The sequence below is a fragment of the Erythranthe guttata genome, chromosome 3 (assembly GCF_056151865.1).
Source record: "Erythranthe guttata isolate IM_541 chromosome 3, IM_541, whole genome shotgun sequence".
Classification (NCBI taxonomy): domain Eukaryota; kingdom Viridiplantae; phylum Streptophyta; class Magnoliopsida; order Lamiales; family Phrymaceae; genus Erythranthe; species Erythranthe guttata.
The window spans coordinates 16,150,853-16,165,049 of NC_142535.1; the positions used below are offsets into that span (position 1 = coordinate 16,150,853).

General features: G+C 38.1%; 2 protein-coding genes across 3 annotated transcripts; both read right to left on the reverse strand.

Moving 5' to 3' along the window:
• Nucleotides 1-398: 398 nt before the first annotated feature.
• Nucleotides 399-8,506, reverse strand: LOC105956409 (ATP binding microtubule motor family protein). 2 transcript variants are annotated; one of them, XM_012980254.2, is made up of 20 exons: nt 7,933-8,506; nt 7,648-7,847; nt 7,438-7,564; nt 7,217-7,311; nt 6,858-6,993; nt 6,091-6,156; nt 5,889-5,951; nt 5,727-5,777; nt 5,538-5,620; nt 5,344-5,452; nt 5,120-5,165; nt 4,772-5,013; nt 4,426-4,647; nt 3,717-3,791; nt 3,572-3,634; nt 2,248-3,472; nt 2,006-2,148; nt 1,114-1,283; nt 900-978; nt 399-639 (listed from the first exon to the last, which is right to left on the reverse strand). In XM_012980254.2, exons 1-20 carry the CDS (start codon nt 8,422-8,424, stop codon nt 538-540), a joined length of 3,789 nt encoding a protein of 1,262 aa, XP_012835708.2. In that variant the 5' UTR covers nt 8,425-8,506; the 3' UTR covers nt 399-537. The 2 variants fall into 2 exon arrangements, with proteins under 2 accessions (XP_012835708.2, XP_012835709.2); XM_012980255.2 differs by lacking the exons at nt 399-639; nt 900-978 and adding an exon at nt 1,713-1,783 and having other exon boundaries at nt 1,162-1,283.
• Nucleotides 8,507-9,074: 568 nt separating this feature from the next.
• CLV1 (Leucine-rich receptor-like protein kinase family protein) lies at nt 9,075-12,856 on the reverse strand. Its single transcript, XM_012980253.2, has 3 exons — nt 11,819-12,856; nt 9,932-11,696; nt 9,075-9,635 (listed from the first exon to the last, which is right to left on the reverse strand). The coding sequence occupies exons 1-3, from the start codon at nt 12,629-12,631 to the stop codon at nt 9,274-9,276; spliced, it is 2,940 nt and encodes a 979-aa protein (XP_012835707.2). The 5' UTR covers nt 12,632-12,856; the 3' UTR covers nt 9,075-9,273.
• Nucleotides 12,857-14,197: the final 1,341 nt, after the last annotated feature.

A 14,197-nucleotide genomic window follows, 5' to 3' on the forward strand; every position in this document is an offset into this window, starting at 1 on the left:
GCTCGAACGAGTTTTGAACGAACAATCTGGAAATGGAGTATACATAATTTGATTTGATTTTTAGTTTAAATGAAAAAATATGCAAACAAGAAGAAAAAGAAGAAGATGAGATTGAATATTTGACTAGTAATTGTCTTGACTATTTTGGAATCCCAAATGTAGACCAAATCTTGAAGTTGATATGATATACCTATGTATGGGTATAGGGTACTTTTTCATTTCACAGAAAACCAATTCACGGTAAGAAATGTTTAATGAAAAAAAAAAGGATAATCCAAAAAGGAGTGCTGCATTAAGCACATCGATTCTTACGAGACTCGTCGTGCTTGTAAAAATGGCAATGTACGTTTTCGATGTTCCAAAAAGAAGGAAAAAAATGCAGAGCTCAATAAGATAGCTTTTGCATGAAATGCGTTCTATGTAATAAAATGATTTGTACGCAGTTACCGACTGACTTAAGTGACTTCATTGAACAGATGTTCCAACATAATCCTGTACAAGATCATATACAGTCAAAAATTAGAGAACGAGACTTTCTCATCGTTTTAGGTTACTTGTAAGCAGATTAAGGAGAGATAAGCTGCCTTTTGTTCGGTTCTTGTCGTCCTTCGTCACTGTCTTCCCTCCACCCCTGCCCCCCTGAAATAACAATAGTAATTTTGAGTTGCCGTAGTTGAAATAATTCGATAAACAAACAAATGAAGAAGAGTTTTCTAACTCAAAGGTAGATATTTTGAGTCACGTGTCTTTTCTTTTTCTTCGGTTATGGGAAGAAAAAAAAAGGCGAAGCTGATTTTTTTTTTTTTTCCAAAACCGAAGAAAAGTATGGTGGACACCATTTTTTTTTTCCGGAAAAAAAAAATAACAGTTACTCATAAAGAAAAAGGTGAAAATTTAACCTTTGGCTTGTCATTGTCATCCTTGATGTCTAGTATGCTGATATCTTTCAACAATACAGATGAAGCTGGTTGAAGTCTCCTGAATAAAAAAATAAAAAAATCTGAGTAATGAATTATGAAATGAAATGAAAAGGTTACTGAAACGGAAATAATTCATCCTATGTTCGAGCAAGAACTTCCATGAAGATAGCATGCATGGATCAGCCATCAAGACCTTTTCGGTTTCTCTGTCTGCTGGAAATTGCTGCATGAAGCAAGCTTCGGCACAAATTTGGGCATGTTTTGTGCATCGCATTCTTGTTTGGGCACAAATTTGGGCAAGTTTTTCGTATCACATTCTTGCTTAGGTAGAACAACAACCGGTGGCGGTGAATCCAGGTGCTCCTACAATATGCAATTAGTAGTGTTAATCTTATTGCAGAATATGGGGAAAGTTTTTGTAAAATTCGACACCAACACATCTAATAAATAACTTAAACACCTTCAGGAATTGATCATTTACATGTGAAATCTCATAAATATATAAATACTCGGAGAATGGAAACAGTGATAGTTATAAATACTGTACTTGATCATGTCTATTACAGTTTATCAAAATATATTCCGGTAAATTAGGAAGGTCAAGTCAAACAATTTACAAATGATCATCATACAATCAATAAAATAATGATAAGACAATTTAATGTGTAATCCATTTTGCTCCCAGTGGTTCTCCTAAAACCAAACCCTTAAACCTATCTTCATAAATATGCAGTAACAACAGAGATTATGGGTTAATAGAGTAAAACAGAGATACTGGTATAATTATTACACCTTTCTCTTGACTAAGGGCAGAAGAAAATTCTCGAAAATATCCCCAATGGTAAGCAAAGGCTAAGTGTTGGCTGTTACACAAAAAAAGACATAAACCCAGAATATCAATCTTTTAATCATCCTTTTTTACTAAATGACTACATAATTCGACTAGCAATTAAACAAAATTTTCACGAAGACAATGGTATAACATCACTAATGAGGAGATAGATAGTCAATCAAATTTATGCAGGATGAATAAAAGTATACAGCAATAACATAATTTTCAAAGTTCTAAAAAGCACCAAACTCACCTTGCGCTCTTCATTATCGAGCTGCTCCTCATCCACACGAGAACAAATATCATCTTTCCGAGGAGTTCCAGAAGAGTTAATCACAGTCTGGGAGTGGGTTGTCACGTAAACAATCTGGTCCTCAACCAATGATGGCTCGTAATCTGGAAAATTTATGCGACTTAGAAGAGTGCAAAATATGAAGGGACTAGCCTATAAGCTATATAGCATATGCATATAGAAGCACATATTAACAATTGTACCTGTTGCACCCTTGTCAAGCTGAGTTGGCTCTCCTGTGGCACCTCCTTTTAGACCTTCATGGTTTTGAGAACTCTTAGCACTACCAGATTTAAGAGGAGTAGCAAAAGACGATCCATTTGATACGATTTCAATCTCTGGTTCCAAATTATTTGCTTCTCCAGCATTGTTTATAGCATCTTCTTCAGACTCGTGACATGTGTTAGGGCACGCACTTGTCAACTCACTAGTTGCTTCACTTCTGGTAGGCATGTTCATTCTCCCTTGATCTTCACAGCAAATAAGATCTTCAGAGCTATTAGTAATTGTTGAAATTTCTGGACTTCTGGCACACACATTCACTTTGATGGTATCTTTATAGCTCTTCTCACCTTCATTATCGCCGCTACTTTCCGGAAGGTCTTCCAAATGGCACGCACTTGTCAGCTCACTAGTTACTTCATTTCTGAAAGAAATATTCACTATGCCCTTATCTTCACAGCAGATCAGATCTTGAGTGTTATTAGTACTTAACAAAAGTTCCTGACTTTTGGAGCACACATCCACTGTGATGGTATCTTTAAAGCCCTTTTCACCTTCACTGTCGCCACTAATTTGTGGAAGGTCTTCCAATTGGAACGCACTTGTCAGCTGACAAGTTAGTTCATTTCTGGAAGAGATATTCACTATGCCTTTATCTTCACAGCAAATCAGATCTTGAGCGTTATTAGTACTTGTTGAAATTTCCTCACTTCTTGAGCACACATCCACTGTGATGTTATCTTTAAACCCCTGTTCAGCTTCAGTACCGCCACTACTTTCTGGAAGGTCTTCCAATCGGCACACACTTGTCAACGGACTAATTACTTCACTTCTGGAAGACTTTCTCACTATGCCTTTATCTTCACGGCAAATCAGATTTTGAGTGTTATTAGTACTTATCAAAAGTTCCTGGCTTATGGAGCACACATCCACGGTAATGGTATCTTTAAACCCCTGTTCAGCTTCACTATCGCCACTACTTTCTGGAAGGCCTTCCAATTGGCACACACTTGTCAACTGACTAGTTACTTCACTTCTTGAAGACATATTTACTATGCCTTTATCTTCAGGGTAAATTAGATCTTGAGTGTCACTAGTACTTATCAAACGATCCTGGCTGCTGGAGCACACATCAACTGTGATGGTATCTTTGAAGTCCTTCTCACCATCACTATCACCACTACTTTCTAGGAGGCTTTCCACTTGCTGATGAATGAATATGAAAGATAAGTGTTATAAGAGGCTCTTACTCCAGCAAGTTATTAGGGGGAAAAACATCACGAATAACTAGCTTCAGTTTTATACCTGCGGGTAGTGCTCTTCAGTGCCACCAGAACTTGAAGCATAGGTCACAATTGAATCTCTAGCCTGACCAGTAGTGAATTGATCTTCAATTATGTGCGATCAGCTATATAAAGTGGTAATCAGATAGCAAATTCAAATGGCTTACCGGTGAATCAGTTATCTTCTCGCTTTCACTTTGATCCAACTCTTTAAAGGAATACGATGAAACATCTGAGTTCAACTACACAAAATTCCAGGAACACAAAATCAGATTAAGTCAAATACAAGATGATGAGCTCATTAGAAAAATCTAATCGAATAATGTAAAAACACAGGAAAAATAAAGAGCACATAGTGCTGAGAATACTGTTTGCCAAAATATACCTTGCAGTTTCAGTGAATTATTGTTTGCCTAAGAAGGATGGATGATTGATAAGGTTATACAAGCATTGATGGGTACCACTGAGCCAGGCATAACAAATATTTAAATGAAAAAATGACTAGTATACTCAGATATTGCCCTACAATCAGATGGGTTTTGTTTCACTAATATTTGTATTCAAGCATTTGAGGGAAACCAATGAGCCAGTCATCAAAATAACATAAATAACGAACTGAATAGCATACTCAGATGTTGTCCTACAGAAGTAACCTAGGATAAATCACTGAGATCTCTATTCAAGTTATTGAAGCAAACCATTAAGTCAACCATCAAAACAATGTAACTAATAGAATGAACAGTATACTCAGATGTATCCTACAGTAAACTGGGTTTTTTATGGTGTCCCCTACATACATTTTGAGAAAGAAAAGCTTGAAGGTACAGATACAGAAAAAGTTAGGTGTTTTATCTTGAAGAGTTACACAACAGGTACCTCATGCAATTCAATCATTTGATGTTGTGAAAGCTTGAAACAAGCATCATATCCTGAAACTGGAGAATTATCACATGTACATTGAGTCTTCAACTCCCCTAGTTCATTTTCCAGATCAAGGAACCTCATCTTTTCACCCATCAGTTCATTCTCGAGGTACAGGATTCTCGTCTTTTCATTCATTAGGCTGTCTCTTAGATGGCAATTATCAATTTCGACTTCCTGTGGAGAAACCGAGAAAGAAATCAAAGTTATATTGAGTCTAACAAGTATGTAATGGATGAACAGTTATTCAAACATACGTAAAGATAATATAAATATAGTTTCCATGGTAATCACATACTACCTCTAGTTTTTTCTTGTACTGTTTCAGGACAGTCCACATAGCTTTTGAAAGTCCTTGCATAATTCGGTACTCCCGATCTTTTTCAACCGTAACTTCACAGTAATCTCCTTTCAAGGGCAATTTATCTTGTATTTCACATCCAACAAATCCATCTAATAGAACCCGATTCTCATTTAAGTTCTCACCATAAATTTCGTCAATGTTTTCATTTAGACAATCTTTATCCACATTCCGATCAATTTCTGTCAGTAGATAGCATATGAAGAGTTTTCAATGTGGGAATAAGGCATAACACCAATATAATGTAAACAAAGTAGGTGTCATAAAGCAAAGAGACATTAAACCAACCTTTGGGCATAAAATGGAAACCTCTGTCAATAATCCCTTCACCAATCTGAAAGAAAACTGGAAATAATCAACAGAAAGTAGAATAAAAAAAAAGGTAAAGATAGTTTAGAGGCAGGTTAAACTGATCAAATTACTACTATAAACATAATGTAATATCCCATAATATGACGCAAAAATCATTCTTAAGTTGCTAATGAGTGTTTGAAGATTCAGCAAATGATTACCACAGAAGTTCCACTGTTGCTAAACTTCATTTTCTTATGTTGCTCTGCTCGAGGAAATGCTTGATTGGGCCTCTTGTTGCAAGTTACTGGATCTTCCATGGATTTATACCTGCATTGGATACAAACCATCATAACTATTTTGCTGAAAGGCCAAAGGGATTATTACAAGGTAATGATTAAGCAGATTTCCTTACTTAATTTTTGTGAATGGTGAAGCCTGCCTCAACAGAAAGGATGTGTCCAGGTAATCTTCTACTCCAGGTTTGACTGTTAAAATCTGCAGATTTAAAAATTCAATAATTGACTCCACAGTTATACAAACTGCTGAGTATAATAGAACAGCATAATTGCTGCATGACCCCACAGAATGTCGAGAAGCTCACCAACATCATCCTCTTCTTGCCTTCCAGATAATCTCGCATATATCTGGTTAACTGATCATAGCAATCAAAATTAGATGGTCTCTTTAATACATAAATTCTATGAAAATTTAGTAAAGAAAATAGCTTCGAAGAAACATTGTAAATATTTGCAACTTGAATTACCAAGGAGTTTTGGTAGTGCTTCTGCAGTGGCTTATTTCGATTCTTCTGGTGCTCCAACAGAGACTGAAAGTGAAAGAAAGTAAATAACTACAAAAGCGAGATACTTATTCAAGCATAAGGACGGAGTTGAACAAAAAAGTTCACCCATTTGAGTAATTTTTTAGGTCCTTAGTATATAAAGGAAAAAAAATCTCAAACATACCCTCAAACACAGACCAAACACCATTGATGTATTGTTGATGAAATTGCTCTCAAGCAATCTAACCCCCTGTGAAATATTAACATCAGATCCATGATGGAATAAGTACAGATATAGCATATGGTATAATAAGTCCAACATCACAATGTGGCATTTAAATATGTTTATTGATAATGAATATAATACTTCTAATTATGCTAGGCCAATGCTTCCAAAAAATCATTCTCAACTTAAATTCAAGTACAAACTATGTAAGTCAAAGAGGCAAATTTTTAACTTTACTCTATTTTCCATGGAAGTAGCAGCTCTAAAGAGTCTCATTAATTCATGACTCTTTAAATCTAAACCCTAAGTTAAGAAAATCCGTCATTGAATCAAACTCAGAAACTTACTGGTGAAATAATGTCTTAAATCATTGTCACGAACACACCTCAATCGATATTGTATGCAAGTTCAATTAACTTTTGCAAATAGGAACCCAACTATATATATATATATATATATATATATATATATATATATATATATATATATATATATATATACACATCTATATTTTGATAGTACATAGAAAAGTGTATCTTAGATAGTTCTTAGGTTTAAATTTTACATAAAACTATTAAGATGGTGAATGATTCAGAAAAATTATAAATACGAGCATTTGAATGGAAATTTTCAATTTAAGATCAAAAGTCTTCTAGCCACATATGTTCCACACCCCGCAGCCATTATTTTACCTGGTTCTACATCGTTTAATTCATGTGTTATACCTGATTACCAGTCTTCTTTTCTCTCTCTGCTCCTGCAAGGTCTACTATTGTAAGCATTGTGCTGCTTGTTTTGCCATCAACTACTTCATCACCTTTCTCGGAATCATACCGGATATTAATGATGCATTGTGAACGACTGCAAGAATTTGTGGAGAATTAAATGCCACCACCATAAAAACCAATAAGGAAAAAGTACTAGCGGGAGAGAGACCAAGATTGAACTACACTGCTAATCAGAAAAGTAGCTAAGAATAAGTAGGGCATGAAATACCATCAAATCGTACTCTAACTTCAAGTCACTTATAAAACATAACCAGGCTAATATGATAGCAAGAAAACAAAAAGGCAGAACAAAAAACCTCGACTGATTATTTGAATTTGTCATAGCTGTTGCACGTTTCAGCATTCCATATGCAATTAGGGACTCCGCTTGCTGAGCATCACAAACCAGAGCCTGTTTAAAATGACCCAATATGATCAAATAATAGTCAATGCTGCAGTGATCCATTTCAAAGAAAAACAAATTGCAACTGGTAAATAAGAAATGAAATTGCAACGGTCAATAAGTATATCATAAAACCTCTTGAACTCCCTTGAGAACTGACTGTTGCATGCACACATCACCACCTCGGTCATGTAGTAAATCAATCATTCTCTCGGACTTTCCTTTCTCCGAAGATATTTCAAACATTGACAGATAGAATGCCCTGTCCACAGAATATTCCACAAATCAATAAACGTGCACTTGAAGTTAGTTACTGACTTCAATATGAATCTATTATACATATACCTCGAGCATTTCTTCCCACTGCTTTCATCTTCACTGAAAATGCGGCCAAGTGCTATAGGTACCATACCGGGTTCCTTTGCACACCCGAAAACAGTATGTGTCTTCCCAGAGCCACTGGGACCCATAGCAGCCAACATCCCACTTTTCCCCTTAAGAAAATCTTCTACAAGGGGCTTCATCATTTCTTCATACACATCATTCTAAACAACAATAAATATCAGAAATCAAATTCAAAATATGTTGAATATCACCATAACCATGAAAATACAGTGAGATAATAGCTACCTGAGACGCTTCCGAAGCAAATACACTGGAAAACCCTTCGTACACCTCCGACTTGACTCTCTTCGTTTCTTGCAATACCTGAGGAGTTGACACTGTGACGGAATGCAAATCCTCGTTTACCTGCACGCATACTTCGCTGCACTTCTTTGCTTTCGGCCTCGAATTGCCCTTGATTTTGGGGTTTCTCGGCCAAGCGTTCTTCGGCTCTACTCTATTTTTGCATATTTTCTCAACTGTGAGGGGACGGATCCTCAAGTATACTTTTAGGTTCTCCGATAGGGTTTTGGTCGAAGGATCGGTGCTCTTATTATCGGTATTGACAGGGTTTTGCGGAAGTGGGAGCTCGGTGGAGAAAATGTCTCGAGAAAGAGATGGAGAAGAAAGAGGTTGGCGGAGGGGGATGGCGGAAGCAGGGGTGGCGCGTGCCCTTCGAGGAGGGTTGCGGCGGACGGTGACGGTGGGGGGGCACGGCGGAGGAGATTTCAGTTCCATGGTTTTTGACGATTGGGAATGGAAGAGCCGTTAACCTTTTGTTTTCTGATTTGAATTTTGAGAGGTGAATTCAAAAGGCCTAGAAGCGGGTCGTTGCGGTTACGGGTCGGCTCGGGTCGGGTTTTGTACAGTTCAATTCACTAGGATGGATAATCAGATTTTCATTTCCAAAAAAAATTGAATTATTTCGAAAACGACTAAAATCGGAAAATTCATTTGTTAGCCACCTATAATATAAACTACATAATAATTTAGATGTTATAGCTTATAAGTTAATTTTTTGGGGGAATATCGATTTTTTTGGAATTATTCTCCAAAATTAAATCGAATCAAAAATCGAAAATTCCAAATAACATTTTTATATAATTTCAATTCCAATCCAAAAGAATTGAAAATCGAAATGTAAAAAGTTCCAAAATCAGAACTTATCGGATCGAAACCGGCGAAAATTGAAAATTCCGTTCCAACTTTCACCCTAAGGCCAACCTATAATAATAACAACTATAGTAAAGTGAATTTCAAAATAAAAGCTAGATTCAAATACAAGGATAATAAAATTACACATTACAACTTTTTAAACTATGGATTAATACATTACCAGCAAATCACAAAAAACATTACACTAAACATTCAAATAAAGTGATATATAATTACACATTAATTAAGTGCTTATTAATTATAAAACTACCAGCAAATCACATATAAACATTACACCAAACTCCTCTCAAATACAAGGGCAAATTTTATTTTACATCTACATTTGCCAATTTTATTTCTACCAAAAAATTACAAACACACCACCACATAAATTACATAATCAATATCCCTTAATTCTTGATTAAAGAGTTGTCATATAAGTTTAGTGGTGGTGGTGGTGGATTGAGGTGGAGGAGCATTGGTGAGCATGTGAACAACTTCCCTCATCGTCGGCCGATCGGAGCTCTCTTCCTCCACGCACATCATTGCAATCTTGAACAAGTTCACCACCGCCGCTAGTGGGTATCCGGTCAGCCTATGGTCCACCACCGCCAGCACAGAGGCCGCATCGGTCGGGTGCGGAAGTTCGGTCACCGTTTCACGAACCCACCTCACAATATCCACACCATCACCGAATTCACCCACCGGTTTCTTCCCGGCAATCAGTTCCAATAGAACTACGCCGAAGCTGTACACATCGCTCTTTTGGTCTACTTTCAGCGTGTACGCGTATTCTATTTTTTTATAAAAAAAACCACATCAGAAATCACTCAAATAAAGCTACTTAACGAATCAAATTTAAACACAAAATTGGCGTTTATCTCGATCATAGATTTTCTCAAACTCACAACTAGACTTGTAGACAAACCTAATACAATCATAGTTTTCTTCGTTTAGGTGTAAAATTCATACATTCGGGTTCAATTTTAGATCCATAATCCCCCAAAATAGAATCTTTGTAAATATTCGACACCAAAATGCAACATTATGTATTCAAGAAGAAGCAAATACGAAATCAAGAACCACTAACCAGGTGCGATGTAGCCATACGAGCCGGCAATTGATGACATACACTCGGAAACACCAGCCTCATGGAAAAACTTAGCGAGGCCAAAATCCGCCACATGTGCTTCATTATCACAATCGAGCAAAATATTATTCGATTTCACATCCCTGTGAATAATCGAAGGCGAGCAATCGTGGTGCAAGTAGCACAACCCCTTGGCCGCCTCGACCGCAATCCTGTACCTCGATTCCCACTGCAAATGCGAGCCCTTGGATCCATGTATCATCTCGCCCAAGCTCCCGTGCGACATGTACTCGTACAGCAACAAATTTGTGTCGTTATTGCATAAATACCCCAAGAGGCGTACGATGTTTCTGTGCCTGATTCTGCCGAGTGTCTGAATCTCGGCCATGAATCCGTGATCTCCGCGGCTGTTGCCTCGGCAAGTCAAGCGTTTGATTGCGATGTCGATCCCGTTTGGCATGGACCCTCTGTAGACAATCCCCGCCCCACCTTTGCCTATTATGTTCTCCTCTTTCAAACATTCTAGAACATCTTCGGATCGGAAGTCGAGTCTTTGAAACGCTGTTAGCTTCCACGATCTCGATTTTTTCAGATTTCTCCTCCTGAATAAAACCCAAATTCCGGGTAGAATCATTAGAACGAAAACGAGTACGATTATTATGATCGCGATTTTCGAGGAATGAGTTCTTTTGTAGGACCCCTTCGGTGGAGTCAATGCCGAAGGACAATAGGTGGTGTGAGGTGGACAGAGATTTGGGTTACCGATGAAGAATCGGTCATCGAGATCTTTTAACAGTCCGATCGAGGGGCGTCTACCGGAAAATTCGTTGTACGAAAGATCTAATACGGTTAAACTCTTCATCAGTCCAAGTTCGCCGGGAATTTTTCCGTTGAGTTGGTTTCTCGATAGGTTCAGTACACTAAGAATTTGTAGCCGAGGAATAGTTTTCGGAATTTCTCCGATCAAATTATTCCGGCTGAGATCGATGAATGTCAGGTGGGTACTGGCGGCGACGGACGCCGGAATTTCGCCGGTGAAGCGGTTGTCGCTGAAGTTCAGCTTTGAGAGCTTCGAGAGGTCGAAAATCTCAGCCGGAATCTCGCCGGAGAATCTGTTCATGTCGAGGGATAGGATCTCGAGATTCGTCAAGTTTCCAATCGCCGGCGGTATTTTTCCAGCGATCCAATTGTTGGAGAGCGTGAGGCTCGCGAGACTAGTGGCGGAGATCTCCTCCGGCAGATCTCCCGTGAAGAAATTATCGTCGAGCTCGAGCATGTCCAGCTCCGGCAAGGCGAAAACCCCCGCCGGAATTGTTCCATTCAGGAAGTTCTTTTTAATCCGAATCCTCGTCAGCGATTTGCACTCGCCGAGCTCTTCGGGGAGAGGGCCGTAAAAGTAATTATCCATCAGAATTAGGGTTTTCAATCTCCCCCCTCTGCATAAATCCGCCGGAATATTCCCGGTCAGGTGGTTTTTAGTGACGTCGAGGAGCAACAGCCTTCCGTTCCGGCCGAGATTCTCCGGCAGGCTGAGCGTGAAATTGTTGTTCCAAATCTGTAGAACTTCTAAATTGGGGAGATCGCCGATGAAACCAGGGAGTGGGCCCTGGAATTTGTTCTGGAACAAATTAATCAACGTCAAATTCTTCAACTCGGAAAAACTCGCCGGAATCTCTCCGCTGAGGTTGTTAATCGAGAGATCCAACGACATCAAGCTCGTCGATCCAGAGAGCTCCGCCGGAATTTGCCCCGTCAGGTTATTTACCTAATTACCCCCACAAAGGAAACATTCAGTATTACGGTTTTACCCCTCTTAATCCAACTATAAAAACAGTAATTATCTCTAATCACGTCATTAATCAACATTAATTTAATCAAACATATAACCTGAAGAAACAGTGTGTGGAGATGTTTGAGGTTTCCGAGGCTCGCCGGAATTTCGCCGGTGAGATTACACATACCGAGATCGAGTAGCTGAAGAGATGATATGGAGCCGAATTCCGGCGGAATACCGCCGGAGTACGTGTTGTAATACCCGAGGTACAGTTCCAGAAGGTTCGGAATTCTGGCCAGGCCGGAAGGGATTTTTCCGGTCAAACTGTTGCCCTGCAGAGCCAAGTGAGTCAAGCTCTCGAACTCGGAGTAAATCGCCGGAATTTCGCCGGAGAAATAGTTGCCGGCGAGTTTAAGGAACTTGAGTTTCTTCAGCTTTACAAACTCGGCAGGCAAACTCCCGGTGAAGTTGTTGTTGTATACGTCGAAAACTTCCAGCTCAGCGAGTCTCACCACCATTTCACCGGGGATAACGCCGTTAAGCAAATTCCAGCTGAGGTTAACGTACTTCAACGACGTTAACTCAAACATTTCAATAGGCAGAGGTCCGGTCAAATTACCGGCAGCAAGTGTGAGGTTCACGAGCTTATTCAAAAGCCCAATTTCCGGCGGAAGAACCCCGGAGAGCGGGGCGCCGGTGACGTTCAGTGACGTCACCCGTCCGTCGTCATCGCAGGTGACGCCGGAAAACGAACAGTGGGCTGATGAAGAAGACGCCGATGGCCCGACCCAGTCGTGGAGGCCCGAACCCGAAGGCCCGACGAGGGATGATTTCATATCTAAAAGGGTATCGAGATCGGAGTACGCATGGAGAAATACAGTCGGGTAAAAGACGAAGATGAGAAACAGGAGAGAAGATATTGCCATTGTTGATTCTCTCTTTGCATCAATGGAAGCTGATGATGAATATTGTGTTGTACGCACGAGAGACGAGTTTTTTTATAAGATGATGAGATTAAATCATTAAAAAAAAAAAAAAAAAAAGGAAGTCGATTTATTTTATTTAGTTGGGTGCGTGAATCTTTTTTGTCTGATTCTTCTTCTGCGAGTCCTCTGCGGTTCTAATCTTCTGTGATGGTGATGATGAATGATGGATGATCTTGGGATGTTGGGACCGTTAAAATTTCTCACGCCGTTATCACGGAAGCAGAGGGAAAAATAAATGAAATTCTAAATTCATCTTCATGTTAAATACTAAAAAATATTTTATTTTTTTATTTTTATTAATTATAGAGGGTAATTTCTTTCTTTTTTTAAATATATATATGAACTAATAGTTATATAAACTACTTGCAACGTAATTAACTAAAATTTTAAAAATATATTTTTAGAAAATAAGTTGACTGGTGTGGTATTATCGGTCAATCGTCAATGGACAGTATTATATATAAATTGATTGAAACTATCGTTCCTACTTCAATGAGTCAGTCGGTAGTTGATTTCGGTCATTTACATATCAAACTGATTAGCTACGTGCACACTGCACACAAACATTCGTCATAATTTTGATTTTAATTTCACCCAGTATATTTTAGGTAATCGAATGTTTGTTATATGTACTGAACAGTTATTTATAAATTGTTATATGAACCATATACCTTCGTGTAATTAATAGATTATTATTGATTGATTGTTTAAAAGTTATCGGTTTGAACTAGGGGTGTAAACGAGCCGAGCCGACTCGTGAGCTCGACGAGCCGGCTCGTAAAAAGCCAGAACTCGGACTCGAGATTTTCGAGCTCGAGCTTTCTGACGAGCCGAGCTCGAGCCGGTTTTCAGTTGTTCATGTGCTCGCGAGCCGGATTTATTATTATTTTTTTATTTATTTTTTATTTTTTATATGTTATTTTTATTTAAACAATGTATAATAATATAAAATATTATAGAAATAAATACAAATATTAAAAATATATATAATTACAATTTGGTTTTTATTTTTTATTTTTTTAAATAATTTTTAATAATAAAATAATAATTAAAAAAAAAAAAAAAAAAAAAAAAAAAAAAGACAATGGGCTCGAGCTCGAGCTCGACAAAATTGACACGAGCTCGAGCTCGAGCTCGAGCTCGACAAAATTGACACGAGCTCGAGCTCGAGCCAAAAAAAGAGGAACTCGACGAGCTCGAGCTCGAGCTCGAGCTCGACAAAATAAACTCGAGCTCGAGCTCGAGCCAGCCAAAAGAGGCGAGTTCGGCTCGTTCACACCCCTAGTTTGAACCATTTAAAACCTCAATTTATTTTAGTATATATACAATCAAAATAATATAAATTTGTCTTATTTTAAAATATTAATTTTCAATAATATATTTTTTTTCTTATTTAAATATTAATTTTCTATTTTTAAAAAATCACATGATGCCAAAACAATACCGCCCTATAAAACCCACAATTCAAAACCTAATTCAAAAAAAAAGTATAGTAGAGTCTGTCAA